Here is a 19,522-nt window from a genome sequence, read left to right as displayed (position 1 = left end):
CAGACCCCAGAGCACTGCTGAGACAGCCGAGTTCCACACACCAGAGTGCTGCTCCACACCACGTGGTCTCCCTTGGCATCGGCTGATGGAGGCTCTGCCCTGCTGGGCTGAGGTCTTTGCCTGCCCTGCTGCCCACCTGGCTCTGGCAATCCTTCCTTGTAAGATGCTGAAGACTCCCTTGCCCACCATGCTGCCCCGTGGACCTGCAGGCTGAGACTCTTGGACTTGGGTTCATGATTCCCCCATTGATTATCCTGTGTATGTGTCATAATTCTCTTAGATTGTTGGAGTGTGAGTAGGATATTAATGTATGTTGGCGTTCTACTTTGAGTGAACCTGCATGTAATAAAAGCTGAGTGAATGGCAGCGTAATTACTGTGTGTTTCTCTGGTCTACTCCTTGGTGCCCGGCTGCTCAGCAGGCAGCTAGCCAAGCAGTTGCCCCGCTGAGTTATAGGAAAAACCGTATCAAAACTTACGCTCGTGACAGTCCTACGCGTCCGTCAGTGTTGCTGCCTCTGCAGCTCCGGTTGACTTTGTCTGGAAGGGGAGGGATTGCATGCTCTGGTTTATTGGCATGTGCTCACCGCTTGCCTCCCTCCCTCCACTTCCCTCCCGTCCTTTCGGTTTCAGATGGAGAGGAGAGCCCCCTGGCGCTAGCCAGTCCCTGTCAGCGCCTGGCCACAAAACTCCCCTTTGCTGGAGTTAATCGTGGTCCGCAGGGGACTAGGTTACGCTCAGGAAATCATTCAGTCCCTGACAATGGGCTTCTTCAGAGAGTGGCAACTGCCAGCCCCAGTGTCCACACTGCTTGGAGCCAAAAGAACCCAGACCCTATAACCTACCCCCCACACCCCTCCTCTGCCTAGAGAGCTTTGATGGTTCTCAGGTTTTAACACCATTGCCTAGACTCGGGGCAGACCTTCCATTCAACCTTCCATCTGAAATGATCAGATAAGAGGTGTAAATTGGCTGTGGGAGACAGGTCTGTGTTCAAACAACTCCTGGAAGACAGGTGGTGATGGTCTAGGCTCTGAATGAGGGTTTGAAGAGGTTTTCTGTTTTGGCCCGTGCCCCCCCACCCCCACCCCTGCCACCACTGCCAGGCAGGATAATTATGAGCAAGCATAATAATTTACAGCAAAACTGTCCACCTCTAGATTCTGCACAGACAGCCTGCTCTAGGCTCCGGGGACTGATCCCATGCCCGCACTCCATAGGTGCCCAGTGAACTTGACCCCATAAACAGCCCCGGAGGCAGTGAAACTGTTGCCTGTTGCCAACAGTGCACACAGTGCAGAACAGTGGGGAGAAGAGGGCTTCTGCCAAGGCTTCGGGGCAAGCCCCTTCTTGTCCAAGACGAGCCTGGTAGGACTGTGAATGCCCAGGCAGCACCACGGGTTTGGACTTTTTGTCATTCTGTGGAGCCTTCAGATTACACTGCAGAGCACCTGACTGGCAAAATGAAAGGTTGGAAGTGACTGGAACCCCAGGCTATACAGACAGGACTCCTGCTGTCTACCAAATGGCTTTCAACCCCTGCCATTGAATGTAAAGTCCACGCTGGGGCAATGAAAGGTTCGATCCTATCTTCATGGTGTAGAAGAAGCTAGGAGCCCAAATGCCAGTTCATATGCATTGAATTGAGAGGCTTGAATGCAAATAACATTGGACCCGGTGGGGGCAGGGAGTTAGATAATTCTGGGTAATTTACCTGGTGTTTTTACTCAGCTGCTCATTAAAGCAATCAAGAGAATGAGCTGACCTTGGATAATCTAAGTGTGGAACAATTCTGAATTGGTAGAATTCAGAGCTCGTTTCATGGGTAAAGAGTTTTCAGAATGTATTCCCCAGAAGTCCAGTTTGGAAAGACTTTAGGAAATAAAGATGTGATTTCCCATCCTTAAAGGATGGAGCAGAAGCAAAACACCATTTTAATTTCTTACTCTGACAAGAAAGGACTTGAAAAGTGATGTCTGAGAAGTAGTTTGTAATGTCATTAACATATGTGATTATTATGTCATCTGACCATCATTTGCCACTGGACAGTCTTTGAGGTACCCTCCTGGGGCGGCAGACATGCATTTGATCCCCAGAACTTAAGTCTTTCTTTGTACTGTTCCTTCCAGGTAAGGAAGTCACTTAAAAAAAGAAAATTAACCCATTCCTGGAAGATCCTGTGGGAGTTTGTACTGGAGAGCCTGCGGCATTTTTCAGTGCTCCATCTACCTTGACGAGAAATGGCTGGGGGCTTAATGGTTTCCTTACGATACATAACAGGATTCAGGATTCAGTGGGGTGGTTCCTTGCAGTGGGGCTGGCCCCCTAGGAGAAGGCATCTTCTAAAGGTTTAGGAAACTGTCAAGTTTAGATAAGGCTGAGCTCTGACCCTATGGGACCTTGGTTGTATTAATAAGGAGAAATTAATTTTTAACCACTGGGCACGTTGCCAAATTATGTGACCTTTGGCAAACCAGCTGTGCTATAAAAATAAATCCCCTGTTTCTGAATATGCTGTTCTTGTCCCGTAGAACAATAACAACGTGGTATTTGACACAGATGAAGAGTAAGGTTGAGAAGAAAGGAGAAAAGGGGGCGTTTCCAACAGAAATCCCACCCGTGTTTTGACACATAGTTTCAGGCCTGAGCATCCTATCCACTCCCCACACGCCCAAAACGCACACCCTGGTTTCCAGTACACAGCAAAGGGCCAGGAGGACAAGGAGCGGGGTCCTGGGGGAGCAGGGAATGGAGAACGTGTTAAGTGTTTCCAGCCCTCTCACACCCCAGCCCTGAACACGGTCTCCCATTGTCCACGCAGACAGATGACTGGCACAGGGAGAGAAAAGAGAGTTTCAAACAGGCAAAAACCTTTGTCTTTCCCTAAATGCCACTAAATAAGTTTGTCGCATGGAAGTTTGGGGGAGTAGAACTTCATTGGGCTTTCCGGCTTCTGAAGCCCTGGAGACAGACTGCCTGGGTTTAAGGTCCGGCCCAGCCACTTGCCAAGTCTGTGATCTAGAATACAGATCCTCAATCTCTCTGTGCCTCAGCTTCCCGGTCTGTAAGATGTGTTGGGTAATAATATATCGGGCATCATAGGTGTTATTCTCTGCCGATTCCGAAGTTATTTCATCTTTAAAACGGCTTCAGCCCACACGGGTGTGGCTCAGTGGGTTGGGCGTCAGTCCACAGAGCGAAAGGTCACCGGTTCAATTCCCTGTCAGGGCACATACCTAGGTTAGGAGTTCGGTCCCTGGTTGGGACACGCACTAGAGGCACCTGATTGATGTTTCTGTCTCACATTCATATTGCTGTCCTCCCTCCCCCTTTCTCTAAAAATAAACAACATCTTGAAAAAAGCAAACAGCTTCAGTGGGGTTAACTGTATTACAGAAAACCCACTATCCCGATTGTGGTAAGTTCATGTTATTTTTATGAGTTTTTTTAATGAGTAGATAATTATTCCTTCTCAGCTCTTACCCCACGAAACCTCTGCCTGTGTTTTATAAGCTTCGGATTAGCTCTCAGCTCTCTGTTCTTNAATTCCCTGTCAGGGCACATACCTAGGTTAGGAGTTCGGTCCCTGGTTGGGACACGCACTAGAGGCACCTGATTGATGTTTCTGTCTCACGTTCATATTGCTGTCCTCCCTTCCCCTTTCTCTAAAAATAAACAACATCTTGAAAAAGCAAACAGTTTCAGTGGGGTTAACTGTATTACAGAAAACCCACTATCCCGATTGTGGTAAGTTCATGTTATTTTTATGAGTTTTTTTAATGAGTAGATAATTATTCCTTCTCAGCTCTTACCCCACGAAACCTCTGCCTGTGTTTTATAAGCTTCGGATTAGCTCTCAGCTCTCTGTTCTTCTTCAGAGAAGGCTGTTCTCCGCTGGGTTCTCATCTTCGATCTACTTCTTCTCTTTGCGTTTTTTTTTCTCTTCTTGTTCTTCCACTTTGTGTTCTCGCCTCTACTGATTTTTTTAAGTCTCTCTCCCTTTTTTCCTCTTCTTATCTTCTGTCCTTGGTCAGGAAAAGGGTGCTCGGCAGGGATCACAGTGTTGACGGTGCCCCTCCTCCATCCCGAATGTGCAATAACTTCCACTCTGGCATTAAGGCCCCTCAGCAGCTAAACTCAAAAAAGTCATCATAAAGACAAAATAGCTTTTACCCAGCAAGGCTCTTAATAATCCCATTTCCCTCTGGGTCTTCATAAAAGAGTCATGATCTAATCCAGAAAAAAGGGAGGGGGCCTGGGACTAACAAAAGGAGAGCTCTCCCTGTAGTGTGCAGTGGCTGGGGCCGCTGGCCAGCTTAATGCACCCGTCCAGGGTGACCCTGCTCGCTGCCTCCGAAGATCCCGTGATAACCAGGGCTCTGGCCAGTCTGTCAGTGAAAAAGATAAAGGGAATTGCAAATTACTGGACTGAGTGGTAATAATAATTATTTTGATAAAGGGGAAAAATAAAACAGATGTGCCCAAAAGGCATTGGGAGGGGGGTGGGTAGAGAGAAATGAGCTAAAACCCAGCAAGGGACAACCCACTAACAGCACAAGTTCAGCGATGAAGTAACAGTTTGCATCTTCCTGATGCTCCTGACAACGGGTACCTAGAACTTCCCTCTGGGAGGGACGGTGGGGTTCTGGGGGGAGGGGGCAGGAAAACCCTCTGACGAGTTATTTTTACCATTATTAGAGTTAAAATGTAAGCGTCGTTTGAACTTATTATCTGAGATTAGGGTGTCTTCGGAGACACAGTTTACACTAACTCCACCCTGACTTATGACAAGGTGTTGTTACCCCGAGCAAGTCATTTAAACACTCAGTTTAGCACTAAAGAAAATTCCCACTTAGCAGCTGTGGGCTGGAAGAAGGGGTTGTAGCTAGAGAAGCAGAACAATTTGCGAGAAGGCTCTCTTAGCGTTTCTGATACCTACCGGTACTTTTGGTGTTACTTTAGGCAGTTAGTAACTTACTAACTCATCAAACCTCACGGAGACTGATGCTTGGGGAAGGCTCTGGGTTTGATCCTATAAGGTTCACCAGAGATAAGTCAGAAGGGGGCCATGCCCCCAAGTCGTGGTGGTCCGGCAGAACAGATAAGGCTGTCCTGGGCTCTCACACGACTTGGATCAGCGAATTTCAACTGGCGTGCTGCAAGAATTTTTAAAACATGTGATACCCAACTATTTAGTGGGGGGCACTGTCCTCTTTTCCCTTAGATGGTCAAATAAAAAAATGACAACAGCCAACACAACAATAATCATCCGGTGTGAATGAATCAAAATTACACCTACTTTTTTATCACATAGGCAAAAAACGTATTTGGGGGTATGCTGCATGTTTTTAGTGATTAGTCTACGTATTGGTCGATGTGGAAAAGGTGACCATCGCTGCCTTCGGATATGTGGAAGAGCTCCGGTCTCCCAGGTTCGAGGTGGGGAGAGGGGAAGGGAGCCCTTGGTGTGGCTGATGAGGGGGCATCTGAGCCCAGACTGAGGGAAGAGATGGGACTCGGAGCTGGGAAGGGCATTCCACAGTAAGGGGAAGGTGGGCACAGAGAGCTGGCCACTGGGCCGTTTGAGGCAACACTCAGAAGCTGCCGTTTAGAATCTGTGGGGGGAAATAACTGCTAATAAGGTTGGAAATAGTAGCTTGAGCTAAATGCAAGACCCAAATTGCTAGGCCAGGGGGTTTAGGTTTCATTTACTAACCAATAGGGAGCCATTGATGTTTCAACATAAGGCTCCAGTTAATCAGAATAAATGAAAAAAAATATTATATTACATTTTTTTCCTCCTTTGGTTTTTGGAGAGACCTCAAAATTATTCTTCTTCGATTTCCTTCCCCAAATGTCTGTTGAAATGGTCAGGAATTGTAATCCCAGATCTCTCATCAATGGCATCAAAATTGCATTTACAATGAAGGCTGGAAAAGAGTGGACATAAATACAAACTAATGATATTATATTGGCTGCCCTATTGGAATTGCATTTGTTTATGATATAAGATGACATATAACGAGGTTACCACAGGTGGCAGGATTCGAGGTCAGGGAAGTAATCGCATCAAACATACATTTTAACGATTACACAAAGGTTCACTTTCAGAAGCCAAATTGAGGGGGAGAGACTTTCCAAAGCCCTGCTTCCAGACCCAGTACCCAGCTCTCGCCTTGGGGAGTCACTGGAGGTGTTCTAGACAAGGGGGACTTGCCATGTCCTGTCCTTTCTCCACACTCCGGGGTGGGCCTCCTCTCCCGCTCTCAGATCCTCTCCTTTCTGCCCTCCCTGAGATATTTGTATTCAGATTTTGAACTTTATCGCTGCAGAAGTTCACCAGGCTTCCCATTTGCTGTGCCTTCAGGAGTGCATTGCTCACTGCCACCCGGCCCCATAAATTGGATAGATCGCATCCCTTCCCAGTTGCCTTCGGAAGTGGTCAAACAGCCGCATTCCTGGGGGGATGGGTTGGCTCATTTCTCCCCAGCTGAAGCCAAGAGACAGATTTTATGAGACTGCCTTGTGACAGGCTGACGTCGCTTTGAGTAAAACAAAATCCAGCCTCAGCCCACAGAAGAAAAAAAAACCCTTAAAACACAGCTTATGCAGGGTAAGTGAGCAAAATTTGGTTAGAGCCCTGAGCAGAGGACTTTGATGACTTGGGTGAGGGATTTTAAGAAACTCTTTTTTGGTCTTTTTTTGAATCACAGTTGTTGACAGGCTCGCACACAGAACTGTGTATCCACAATATTTATACATGGACTGAGCCACTGATTCAGTTAAGAAAAGCAATGCCAGTAGAGGTCCTGTGATTAAAACAGACATTTGAACTCTCCATAATGCGAGACAGACGAGTTCCTCTGAGGAATCCCAGAGTTTTGTTTTAGGCTTACCTAAAGCAGATGAAACAGGTGTAACGCCTTGAATAAATAATCTTGCTGTCGAGGAGGGTGGAGAACCTTCACTGTTTTGCTTCATCTATGGGTTATAAGATCCCCCACCTCATTATACAGACTTTGAATTTTAGGACTGAAACTGACCTCCCTCTCTAGTGAGGTCACTCTCACCAGGGTGTTAGAGTCTAGAGACTCCAGACTCTAGACTCTACAGAGAGTTAGACTCACTCTCTTCAGTTTATGGATGAGAGCACAAAGGCTCAGAGTGGTTTACTAACTTAGCTAAGGTCACACAGCTTGCTAGTGGGATAATCAGACTCTGTGCAAGAATCCTTACTGGCAAAGTGGCAAGGTGACAACTTCTCTTGTTAGTAGAAGAAATCTTCTTTGCCTCAGCTCCTAGTAATTAAATGAAAACAATGCTGTGGAAATAGGAACAGGATGGGATTATACTGTGGATAAAGGATAAATTATAAAGTAAACAAGGTATATTATTTTAATGGATGTGTGACGCACTGCTTTTCTCCACTGGGTGCCCTGAGGTGCGTGTAAGAAATAGATGCATTCAAATCCTTCTACTCTCTCTGTTTTAAAGGCATTTTAAAGTAACGCAGGACCCGGTGTCTGGTTCTGAGGGTTCCAGACTCTGTTGCAGGAAAGCCTGATGTTCTCATAGAGAAGGCCCATCAGGGATGAGGGGAGGGGCTTCGAGTGGGTGCTACGCCGGTTCTGGCCACTCTCCATCCCAGCACCCAAGAAGAGCTTCGCTTTTAGCTGCCTTGTGCACATTGGAGTTCAGGGTAGAGTTTTGTTCAAGGGAAAAACAAACAAACACTTCTAAAAAGAATTTGAAAATTACACACTGAATTCAATTCACTCATTGGGTTTGGTCTCTCTCCTTGCTAATGTCGCCCCCACCCCTTCCTGCCAACCCGGCCCTGTTAACCCAGACCCACCTTTAACGACACCCTGACTCTTCGATCTCACACCCAGCCAGTCCTAAAGTCCTCTGCCTTTGCCAAGGACTTGTTCCTCCCGTTCAGCTAAACCAAGTGATCTGATTGTTCTTTTACTGTGGGGATGCCAGCAGGCTGTGGCCTGGTGTCGCCTGGCATCGCCTGGCGTCTCTGGCTGTTGAGATTCCAATCATTTCAGAGTCCTCACTATAGTCAGGCTTCAGTGTTTAACTATTTTTGCCAAGTGTAGCCATTCGGTGTTCCTATAAAACAACTCCAGTTGACTTTCCTTAGAAGGCAGACCAGATTTTTAAAGAGTTTCTCCTCCTCAACCCTTTCAAAAAATCAGACATTGCTAGGAGCCAGGGAGTTGTCTGAAACTGGGCTCTGTGGGAGGGTGACAGGGCCTGGTTACCCCAAGGTACATCAGATGGGGCCCAGGCCCCGGCAAAGCAGGGTGCCTCAGGGAGCAAGGGAGGAGCGGAGGCAGCGAGAAGGAAAGAAATATCAGAAATAATCTGACATTTCACTCAGGCCGGTGTGGCTCAGTGGGTTGGGCTACGTCCAGCAAAGCAAAAGGTTGCTGGGTTGATTCCAAGTCAGAGCACATACTTCTGTTACAGGTTGCAGTGGGGGAGGTGGTTGGATATAGGAAGCAACCAATCAGTATCTCTCTCCCTTTTTCTCTCTCCCTCCCTTCCCCTCTCTCTAAAAAATAAATAAATAACCGACATTTTATATATCAAATAAAAACACGTAAGTGGTCATTGTGGGGGTGGGCGGAATCAGACCTCTATGACGTAATATTCCCTTTGTTTCAAATTACTTTTTGAAATTAAATGAATTTGGGGTACCATTGGTTAAAAAACATGTAATTTTCAGGTGTACAGTTTTATAATACATCACTTTTATATTATATTGCATGCTCACCACCCAAAGTCTGGTCTCCTTCTCTGTCCATGTATTTGAGCTCCTTTTCCCCCTCCCCCTGTGGTAACCACCATACTGTTGTCTAGAGATGCCCCTTCAACCCTTCCATCCTCCGGCCTCTGAGGTCTTTATCTGTCCTGACCTGGCCCATCTCAGATGTAGGAGAAAACTCCTCTGAACAGTTCAGGTCTGAGTTTGCCGGCGCCTCCTTGGGCAGTGAGTTTGCCACAGGTGAAAGGTGTTCACAAAATGTTTGGAGAGAGAAGTCCCTTGTCAACTCACCAAACAGGCTCGGTAACTCACACTTCAACCTGGCCAGCCTCCCTTTTGTGTATGCATATCGGCCTACAGGGGTCTGCCCTTGAGTTCAGCCTTCTGTTGCCTGGGCTGTGCTTCCGGGGAGAGCGAGGAGAGCATTCATGCTGTCCCTGTGGGAACACAGTGAAAGCCTCCAAAGGGCCGGATGGTAGGTATAGCTCCTCAGAAGAAAGCCCAGGGCACTTCTCTAGGGCACACGATTGTATTTTAGGAATAGGGGGTCCCCAAACCTAGAAATGAAAGATCAGTTATCAAGAGCAAGCATAAAGGGAATGTGTGTTTTCTTTACAATTTTTACTGATGTATTTCAAGAATTTGAATTTCTCCAAGAAACACAGAGATGGGAATTCTAGTATTTATCTTGATGGGTCTGTGTCTGTGCAAATGATACATGATGTTTTATGAGCAGGTGTCAAAGTGTGTACAGGACAAAAGCGTTCATTTCTAATATGTGTGGTACCTCTGTGTGTGTTTCTGAGTGTGAGTTTATAAATGTTGGGATATTGGAAAGGCTAACTGCCCACAAGCAAAGCAGATGTTTTAATGAGTTCTCAAATATTTTAATGAGTGCCTTGATTTTCTCCAGATAAAGGAAAGACAGAGAGAAGAAATGGGTTACTTGCTCCTTTCCATTTGAGTCTAAGTCTCAGCAGCAGGAAAGGTGGAGTCAGCTGTGGGACCTACACGGTTGGGAGTTGTTCTTCGTGGGGAAGTGAGAACTCCCGGCGTGGATCAGAAATGAAACCCTCCTAGGGGGACGTGTCCTGCCCTTCCTGCTGACCATGTGTGCCTGCTCTGATTGCTGAAAACTTAAACTTGGTGCCACAGGGGAATTGAGGGGGTGAAGTTCTTCTTTCTGTAGAAAAAAGTTCAGTAGAAAATGTCCTCTCCTGTTAGCTGGGTCACAGAGCTGGCGATCTAAGTCCCCACGCCTCTGCCTTCTCAGATGGCCGCTCTAGTGCACCGGCCTGAGCCAGGACCAAAGGGCCACAGTTGGACTTGCTGAAAGATGTTAGGTGCCCAGCTCAGGCAAGTGGTGTGGGCACCTGAAGGCCTGCAGGGACTGCAGCGGTGGCACGAGGCCTCACCGCTGGCCTCATCTTCATCTGGGCAGGAGGCCTGGGCCTGCTGTCCTCCTGGGCTGGGAGGGTGTGGGGTCATTAGGACATGATGTCTCTGCTAGTCAGAGGAAATGGCCCGCTTTTGTTTTCCACCCAGTAGGAAGTGGAACCCGAAGCCATTCAATTCTGGGCAGTTCAGCAGGGCACCGTTTGAGCTCTGGGAGGCGTGATGCCTGAAAGGCTACTTGTGCGGATGTGTGTGTCCCAACCACCGCTGTGCAGCACGCCCATATTTTATGCATTTAAAGCCTGTCAGCCTCGTAATCGAAAGCAGAGTTCTGGAAGACAGTAATGCCAACAGGCAGGGAGAATAGTAAAGTGCACCTGTAGAGTTAAAAAATGCATGACCCTTTCCCTCAAAGAGCGAACACAGGAGAGAGACCCATCCTGTAAGGTGGCTGCTGAGCCCTAATACATAATGCACGGGCCCACGCTGCTCCATGCAGATGGCGATATTAAATCGTGATTGATGGTAGGAGGGGTGCAACTCTCCAAGTGGCTTCTGAATATTTCCAGGCCTCTTGTGTCTTCTTGTCCTCTGATCTACGGTGGTATTAAGCAAAAACCCCCCATTTCCCAGGACTCCCTCCTGGGGACTGAAGAACCGCACTCCCAAATATATGCCATTCTTCAAATGTCATCGCCCCCCTTTTCTGCCTTTGAAGACTGCCCCCTCTCCTCCTGGCACAGGGAAGCTGTCTCCCCAGCCACGAACTCAGGCACCGTTGGGAAGAGTGGGGGTGGGGGCACTGCTCCCTGCAGCCAGCTGCCTTTCCAAGGGCTGGTTCCCGCTGGACAAAGCAGCAGCACACTCTGGTGGTGGTGGCCAGGCAGGAGGGACAGTGGGCAGAAAGCATGGAAAAAACACAGCCGTCCACTCGGCACAAAGCACTCTTTGTCGAAACTCTGAGGTCAGAGTCGGTGGATTCTCCAATGCAGATTTTCCACTCGGTGTATAATGAAATAATAAATCAAATTTGTGGTGTGTGTGGAATTAAGTGTTTGGGGGTTTTGCTTTTTCTTTCTTTCTTTAAAAAGAAAAAAAAGAAGGCTGAAATCACCCTCCAGGGCCTGTTCTGGCCCAGAGCTGAAAATGCTTCCTCCGCATCACATGTAATTGTTACCAGGCCCACTTGTGGGTCGGCACCACAAAACCGCCCTTGTCAGTTCCCGGAGCCGTTACTTCTGGCGGCCTGGGCCGGGCTGGGCCGGGCTGGGTGGGGAGACACCGCAGACCGTGAAGGATTTACGAGGTAAAGATAGAGATGAGAGGTTTGAACAAGGCTCGGAGGAAGACGGGCCAAGGCAGGGAGACAGGAAGAGGCTGGGAGGCATGTAGAGTTTGTAGCTTTCTTATAGTTTTTAATCCCAGAGCATGTGATTGGGAGTATTTATGACCATTTTCTGGAATATTTCATTGGGGAGTGTGTGTGTGTGTGTGTGTGTGTGTGTGTGCAGTCTCATAAGCTATGCTCGATGAGCTGGTAATCTCTTCCAGTGAATGAGTAAGCAGGTTAGTTTTCTGGACGGCCCCTGGTAGATAAGAAAAATAGGGAGAGGGGGAAAAATGCTGGGACATAGTTGAAGTTCCTTGGGTTGTTTGCCTTCTCTTTCAGACTCACCCTGTGGAGGCCGTTTGAATTCCAAAGATGCTGGCTACATCACCTCCCCTGGCTACCCCCAGGACTACCCATCCCACCAGAACTGCGAGTGGATTGTGTATGCCCCGGAACCCAACCAGAAGATTGTCCTCAACTTCAACCCTCACTTTGAAATCGAGAAGCATGATTGCAAGTAAGCACCATCCTGCCCAGGGCACATCCATGAGACAGAGTCCCACCTGCCCCTTAGGGTCCTCCCTCACCCTACCCCACCCCACTGCGGCAGCCGCTACCTCATGGCCACACCCCCAACACCAGGTCCTGCTACACAGTGCTGGATCTCACCCAAGGTGGCATTCTCCTTCAGGGGGAAATAAGGCCTAGCCGGTCCCCTCGTATCGAGGAAAGACCCTTCTTGAGTGAACTATGCAAAGAATAGCAGCCTATCTTCAAAAGCTGGCAGTGAGGAGAATTCCCTGTGGGAGCAGTGGGGGCGGGGGTGGACTGCAAAAACTCGAGCTCTTGATGGTGGGATCTGCCTCCCCCTTGGAGATCTCCCCGTTTCCACTGCTGCCACCGCATGTAGGAACCCCACCAGCTTCCTTAACAAAATAGTAGCCGAATCCCCAAGTGGAGACTTCCTCTGCGCTCAGCTGTGCAGGATCAGGCTGTTATCTTAGGAGGCCGCAGCTGCTCTCCTGACAGTTAAAAATCTGAGTCTCCACCGCTAGATCTGAGATTTGCATTGATTCTTGGTATCTGTGCTACGCAGGTTAGAGTCTCAAAGCTGGATTTATCCAACAAACACTCTTCTAATTGCTTTATAAGTATCAATCCATTCAATTCTCACAACGGCCCTGGGAAATTGGGGTCACAACGACCTCCATTTTGCCAATGAGAAAAACCAAAGCCCGGAGCGCTTCAGTCCGTCACCTGAGGTGACTCAGCTGGTCTCACCACATCAGTTCTGTCACTGTGGAAGTGTGTGGCTGAGGAGGCCCCACGTGGACATTCAGAGGTCTCTGAGCGCTTCCGCAATGCCATGTCAACACTCAGGGGCCTGTGAAGTAAGGTGAGGGAGGAGGCAGTATTGTCACGTCGAGAATGTGCTTTGTACCATCTAGTGGGCTCTGTCGTACAGCATTTTGTCATTGAAACAACAAGGAGAGTTTTCTGGGCAGGAAAGAATGTGCAGACGATCCTGTCCGGCTCCAGGTGAGCTCCTACAACGTGCCGCTGCTCCGATGGGCGTTCAGGGCCCCCTCATGATTACTAAATAGGCTGAGCCACACTGAAACCTTAATGCAGGGCCAGCTGGTGGGGAAGGTAGAAGACACAGGCCTAGGCCCAGCCAGAGCTTCATAGAGGAGACAGGACCCCCTGTAACCCGTGCTGGACTGGGAAGCTGGGAATCAATGTCACTGTTACCCTTTGTTTTCACCCGCAGTACCTAGCGGTTTTCCCCCAACAAGGGGTAGTCTTTGTGGAAAACCCAACGGTTTCCTGGATAGATGCCTCATGTGACGAAGAGTCATAAGACAGAGTTTCTAATCGCAACTCATCTCTTGACACAGGGTAACGCGTCAGTTCCTCTTTGCCTGAGTTAAACGCACACCCTGGGATACATTTGTACAGACTCTCAAGGCTGCCCATTCCCTGCCAGTGAACTTTACCAAGACTTTCTGTTAGAAGAGCTTCTTTATAAGGTGTTTGTGCTCTTGGGGCCTCTGGCATGGCTGTGGAAGGTTGGCACAGACTGAAGCATAATGCACAGAGAGCTTGGGTCTGAGCTCAGAGGAATTTGACTGAGCACCTCTCCCAACTGAGGGCCAAATTCTGCGATGCTTATGCCAGCAAATCTCCCAGGGAAATCGCTAAGAGGCCGTCTTATGCATATTCATAGCAGCAGAGGGAAGGCACGGCCTCAGAAAGAACAACTCAGAACTAGTGAGCCTGGCTTTACACGTGGTTTGAGGTATGAAAGGCCAGGAAAACAGGCTCCTGTCCTGTTTGGGGCTGCAGGGTCCCCCTTCCCCTTACAGGACTCCGTTCCAGGGATGCAGAGAACTCAGATTGCTGAAGGGTCTTGTAGAGGAGGGACAAAGCAGTTTCATGCCTGGGTTAGAGGAGGGGAAGCAGGCCAGTGACAGGTTATCTCTGGCTTATCATCTTCACTAAGTAGCTTCCTGTTTTCCTTCGTACTCCCCCATTCAATGCTTCTGGCTTGACCCAGAAAGGTCAGGAAGGTCAGAAAAAAAGTCTTTCTGGGGTCTCTCTCTTCCAGGGCCAAATTGTCAGAAAGGGTCTGTTGGGGTCAAGCCTCTGCTACTTAACCTCATCCTTCATTCTCTCTCTCCCCCATTTCCCCTCCACTCCCCATTTCTCTCTCGTCCTGATTAATTTTTGTATTTAGAAAGACACATCCGGTTCTCCCAACCTCTCACTCTGCAAGGTATTTTTAACATTCATCCCTGGCCATTGGCATTCAGAACAAACAGGCTTCTCCCCACCACCGCCTCGTTCACTTCCTTGTAAAAGGAACAATCAATCTAATTGAAGTCCTGGAAGTTCTGTCTTGTCCCTCCTCTCTTTCCCTCCCTTGTTTCTGTTCCAGGGGGGCTCCTGGGTTGGGAAAGCACTCACCATCAAAGGAAATCAGCCTCCTTTCTCCTTTCATTTCGGGTGCCTGTTTCGAATTGGATCTGGCTCTCGAAGCCCATCGAGTGGATGCTTACCAAGAGAAAGCGGCCTGAACCGCCCTTCTAATGAGGGAACACGGCGGTAACCCCCTGCAGAAAGAAAAATGAGTAAGACAGACAGTCAGCCAGCCGCCTGTGTTTCACTCTTCCCCCTCTGAGCAGGATCAACTGCAGAGACTCTCCCCGGACCTGGGGATGGTCCCTGGCGGGGGGTGGTTGTCCTGGCCAGTGCAGCTGGCATTTCTGTGCCTTGAAATCGGCCACCAAAGGTCTCAAGCAGCGACGGTCAACCTTTGTAACTCGTGGCACACATAAACTGATTGCCAAAATTCTGCAGCATCCCCCCAAATGTATTTTTGGCCGTCTGACAAAAAAATAGGTAGCATTTTCATTCTTTCACACTGGATGGCTATTGCGGTGTTAGCTGTTGTCACTGTTTTTATGCGGCAATCTAAGCCTTTGATTGGTATGGGGGAAAGGGGTCACATCAGAGCCCCTGACTAAATAGTCAGGTATCACATGTTTTAAAAATTCTATGGCACACCTGTTGGAAAGTGCTGGTTTAGGCCATCACTGAACAAACCCCAGACGAGACCTTTTCCCCTAATGGCAGTGGCCGCCTGGAGACTTTCATGCACAAGCCTCCGCCTGCCTGAGTCAGTGCCCTGTGGCCGTTCTCAGGAATCCAAACCCCCAGCACCCTCAGGCTGCTCTAGAGCCTAGTCACCCGCTGTGGGCAGAAACCAGAGGGCCCTGTGGCCCCGACAGGTTGGTGTGGCCCAGGGACAGAGGGGCAGGCCCGGGGCTAGCTGAGCAAACCGGGAGAAGCCACCTCATTTCATGTGGTAGGCAGAGGCTCCTGCTTGCTACCTTTGACTTGAGTCATTGGCCAACGGGCTGAATGCGTGGGTTTTAGAATCATATGCACACAAAATGGAATATTTTTCCACTTGTGACATCTACAATTCATGCATTTTGAAAAACAGCCACCTCGTGTGAGACACAGCTTGCTCCTGAGTCATCCTCACTCGGGCATGGTGTCCCGACCCAAGCCAGGGGCTCCGCCCCCGAAACCAGCATTGAGAGAGCCTGGGTGCTGTTAGGAATTGGTCATTTGCTTGTGCAGAGGGGCGTGAGGGTGGGTGTAAGGGGGACGAATGGTAATAGAAAACAAATACAACTTTTTCAATATCAAAAGAAAAGGGAATTGGTCACTTCCAGATGGGTGTCTTGGAAAACATGTTTCACAAAGTGCAAAAACCATTAAAAAGTCTTGAAAGGGTGTTTCTTAGGCTAAAAACCCATGCAGAAGACTACACTAATGACTTTATGTCTGTGTTCCACTCAACAATGTATGATTTACCACGGGGCCTTGCAGAATAACGCTCCACCCAGGTGAGATTGCCAGGTACTGAAACATACCTCTTGAGAGTTCCAAAAGTTCTTCCTAAAAAGTTTATGTGCTAAGGGGCCTCCCGAAGCACGTGCCACCCTTCCCTGTCTTCTAAGACAAAGGACAGTTGACTTTTTTTCGGTGATTCGGGCTTCTGATTCGGAACTTTACCTTTAGGGGTAGCCTGGCTGGGATCTGTCACGTTGGATCAGGTAGACTCAGACTTGAGTTTTTGTTGACAATTTAAACTTCCCAGGCTCCAGTTTCCCTGTCTACGAAACTGTGATGAGGGCGATAACTCCTTGTTAATGTCAATGCACAAAAATTAGCAACTATGTTAGCGTCTTTACGTTCAGTCATGGGGATGTTTGGGACTTTCTTCAGTCAGTCCTCTTGTTACTTCTTGTTATGAGTGGCCTCTCTCCTGGGGACTTCTTCTGCCCTGTTTTTACTCTATTTTAGAGTGGGTGTGGATGTTGCTTCAGGGGACCTCGCTGTCTATTGCAGCCATTTTCACCTGGTGTGTTGCAAGAAGCACGCCAGGTATGCCACAAGAATTTTTTAAACACACAGTACCTGACTATTGAGTCAGAGGCACTGGCCTCTTTGCCTTAGAGTGCCAAATTGAAGAAATGACAACAGCCAGCACAACAATAGCCATTTGGTGTGAATGAATCAAAATTATACCCTTTTTTTTGTCGGATAGGCAAAAAATATATTTTCTGGTGTGCTACCGAAATTTGGTAGTTAGTTTGTGTGTGCCGTGACGGAAAAGGGTTGAAAATCACTAGCCTATCGGGAAGTTTTGGACCTGAGGGCAGAGCTTTGCCCCCACCCAGGGCACCCCCAGGGCCACTGTAGCTGCTTCCCTCCATCTGCCAAGCTCACTGCAGAGTCTAAGAGCAACTGCGCGTGGAGCCCTCGGCATTAACTGAGCGGCTCGTTATCTTTGCTTTGGAAACCATCCCTCCCCCCACCTCCCTGTTCTGGATGTTAGAGGTTTGGGCTACTTGGCCTCTAGCTAAGTGTCCTGGATAGACAGGTTGGTCCTGTATTCACTGACAGCCAGAGGAGCCCTCCAAATTCTAGAAGACCAGTCTATGTGTCCCAAAATAGGGGATGATATCTTAGAAAGGTAGCAGTTGATAAACTGACTACAGTAAACAGGGGAAACAGATCAAACCTCAGTAATCTGGCCCCTCCCCACCTGGCCAACATTGATTTCCTGTGCTCCGTAAACACTCTCAATTTTAGTCAAACAGCCAAACCTGCATGAGACCTTGTGGGTGCCCAGTGCTCCGACTGTCCTCACCCTCCCCTCCACAGTGTTCAGCCACACACGCCCTTCTTCTTCCCCTCGGTTTCCTGGACCCCTCCAGGTCTCTCTGGTGGACCCCCAACCCCAAACTCAGAGCATTGCAGATCGCCGTGATTTGCTTGCTTGCCTTTGGCTCCTGTGTAGTTACCTTGTGTTCCGAGCATGTAAACTCTCTGAAGGCCTGGACCCCGTAGTTCATGTCTGTGTCCCCAGGGCAGGTGATTGTGTCGGTGCTGTTTTACATTTGAGACGCCAGGGCACAGGTCAGCGTGACCTGAACCTGCACCGCAAGGCTGACAGAACCGTCTTCTGTACTTGTCCGTCCTGTGAGGTGACATAGTGACAGCAGGAGGATCAGACACCGGCTGTGGACGTCTCCAGGCTCTCTGTGGTTAGGCCTCTCCCCCACAAAGTGTCAATAGACTGACCATTCCTTCATCCAAAACTAGTTTTTAAGAGCCTGCAATGTGTCAAGCATGCTAATAGCATTGGAAACCCAGGGATGAGGACATCGTACTCTTTGCTCTCATGGAACTTTGAGTTTGGGAGGAGGGAGCAAGGACAAACAAACTGTAATGGATGATGAAGCTGCCACACGTGGAGTATCACCCAAGCACTCTACATCACTTCATTTGATTCTTGAAAAAAAAAGAAAAAAAAACCTGCGAAGTCACTGTTACTCTTTCCACTGTATATAGATGGAGAATCATGGGCCCAAAGAAGTTCAGCAACTGACCCGAGCGGCAGAGAAGGGTTTGAAAGCTGGAAGGCTCTGCTTTGCCACCTGTGCTCTTTACTTCTGTGCTCTTCTGCCTCTCCCTACACTGTGCGTTCTGACTGGGAGTATGATGTGGACATGTTTTGTTAGCACACAGCACTGAGATCCAACCTAGGCCGGGTAGATGAGGGAAGGCTCCCTGGAGGAGGGGATGCCTGTCCTGATCCTGAGAAGTTAACCAGGCAGAGGAGGAGTGTGTATGGCTGGTGGTCCAGGCAGAGAGCAGCATGTCAAGACAAGGAGGGTAGAGAATTTAATGACTTCAGGAATCACAGTAATGGAAGGGCCATTCTTGTGACTTGCTGATAGAAACCTCTTCTTGGAAAAGAGGTGCCTGAACGTTGCTGTTTAATTTTATTTTCTGGCCAGGCAATTTCCACCATCCCAGAGAAGGGGTGTGGTCAGGAAGCAGGAAAGACTGAGGTTGTAGGGATATTCCGTTCTGCCCCCTCCCTACCTGGCCAGGGTCTCTAGTCTCATACCCTGTGTCCAGGAACCCTAATGTAATGCCCGAAACTGGGGTCACCTGTGAAATTCCTGGTAACAGTTTGGATTAGGCTCTGCTGCTCAGTTTACTCCTACACAGGGCTGCCTCCGAACACACGTCTCTTTCCTGTGAATAGATGGTGGGAGGCCACATCGTCCAACTGGAGGTATCCACCTGAGTCTCTAGAAATCAAAGCAGAAGTGAGAGTTCTCTGTGGTTCAGGAGGGTGTCTTGCACTCAAGAGAGACCCTCAGGTTACTTACAACATTGCCCCAGAGTTACTGCCTGCCCAACCACAGAAATATTCTGATTCCCCCAAGGAACCATAAGCAGCAATGCCTTTTTGTATTGCAACAACACCACTAATAACAGAAACAGATCCCCCTCCAGGTATGTGGTGCAATAAAGGGGAAGAGGCCTGCTGACTCAGGCTCAGCTGGCAGCTGACCCCAGGCTCACCAGCCTTGACCAAGGACTCCACCCAGCCACTTAGCTCACTGAAGAAGTGAAGAAAAACACCGCAAAATGATTCTCCTCCTCCTACCGAGGTTAAGGAACAGTTGGGACAACTGTTATTTTTGGCCATTTGCTTTTAAACAAGCGATGTTGCAATCACAATCCTCCAAATGCAAGCCTCGGTGTGGACGTCCTTCTTAACAATGCACTTTGTCTTCTGACTGAGAAAAATCACTTGAGATTTTCTAATGCACAATCGCACTTGTTCTGCCTCGCAGCCCGGGCACCTTCTCTGAAGCCAGAGGTCCCAGAAGGCCTGCATCTCACCCCATGTAACTCCATGTAATTCTCCCATCTAATTACACTGGGTGAGAGTGTCTTCAGAAATTCAGTGGGAGCCCTGGGTGTGGAGGGGATAAAGAGGAAGAGGAAATTGACCTAGTAAAGACACTGGATTTTTCTAAAAAAGGGATTTGTGTGTTTTCCTGTAGTCGTGAGTCCTCCAGGGAGGGGGAAGGGGGGAATATATATATTCTCTTTTGTTTTGTCCTTCTTAGGGGCAAGGGG

At 48.6% G+C, this 19,522-nt stretch overlaps 1 protein-coding gene across 4 annotated transcripts in view; it reads left to right on the top strand.

The window, feature by feature from the left end:
- The window catches only part of NRP2 (neuropilin 2), a 114,964-nt gene that overhangs the window by 4,604 nt on the left and 90,838 nt on the right, over positions 1-19,522 (top strand). For all 4 annotated transcript variants that reach the window (XM_037043518.1, XM_037043517.1, XM_037043519.1 and 1 more), the window contains exon 2: positions 11,840-12,017. In XM_037043518.1, the coding sequence (XP_036899413.1) occupies positions 11,840-12,017 (178 nt within the window). The remainder of the gene's footprint in view (positions 1-11,839; positions 12,018-19,522) is intronic.

Source organism: Sturnira hondurensis, unplaced genomic scaffold (genome assembly GCF_014824575.4).
Source record: "Sturnira hondurensis isolate 20B ecotype Veracruz unplaced genomic scaffold, ASM1482457v3 Scaffold0004136, whole genome shotgun sequence".
Lineage (NCBI taxonomy): Eukaryota > Metazoa > Chordata > Mammalia > Chiroptera > Phyllostomidae > Sturnira > Sturnira hondurensis.
This window is presented reverse-complemented; position numbering and strand designations above follow the sequence as displayed.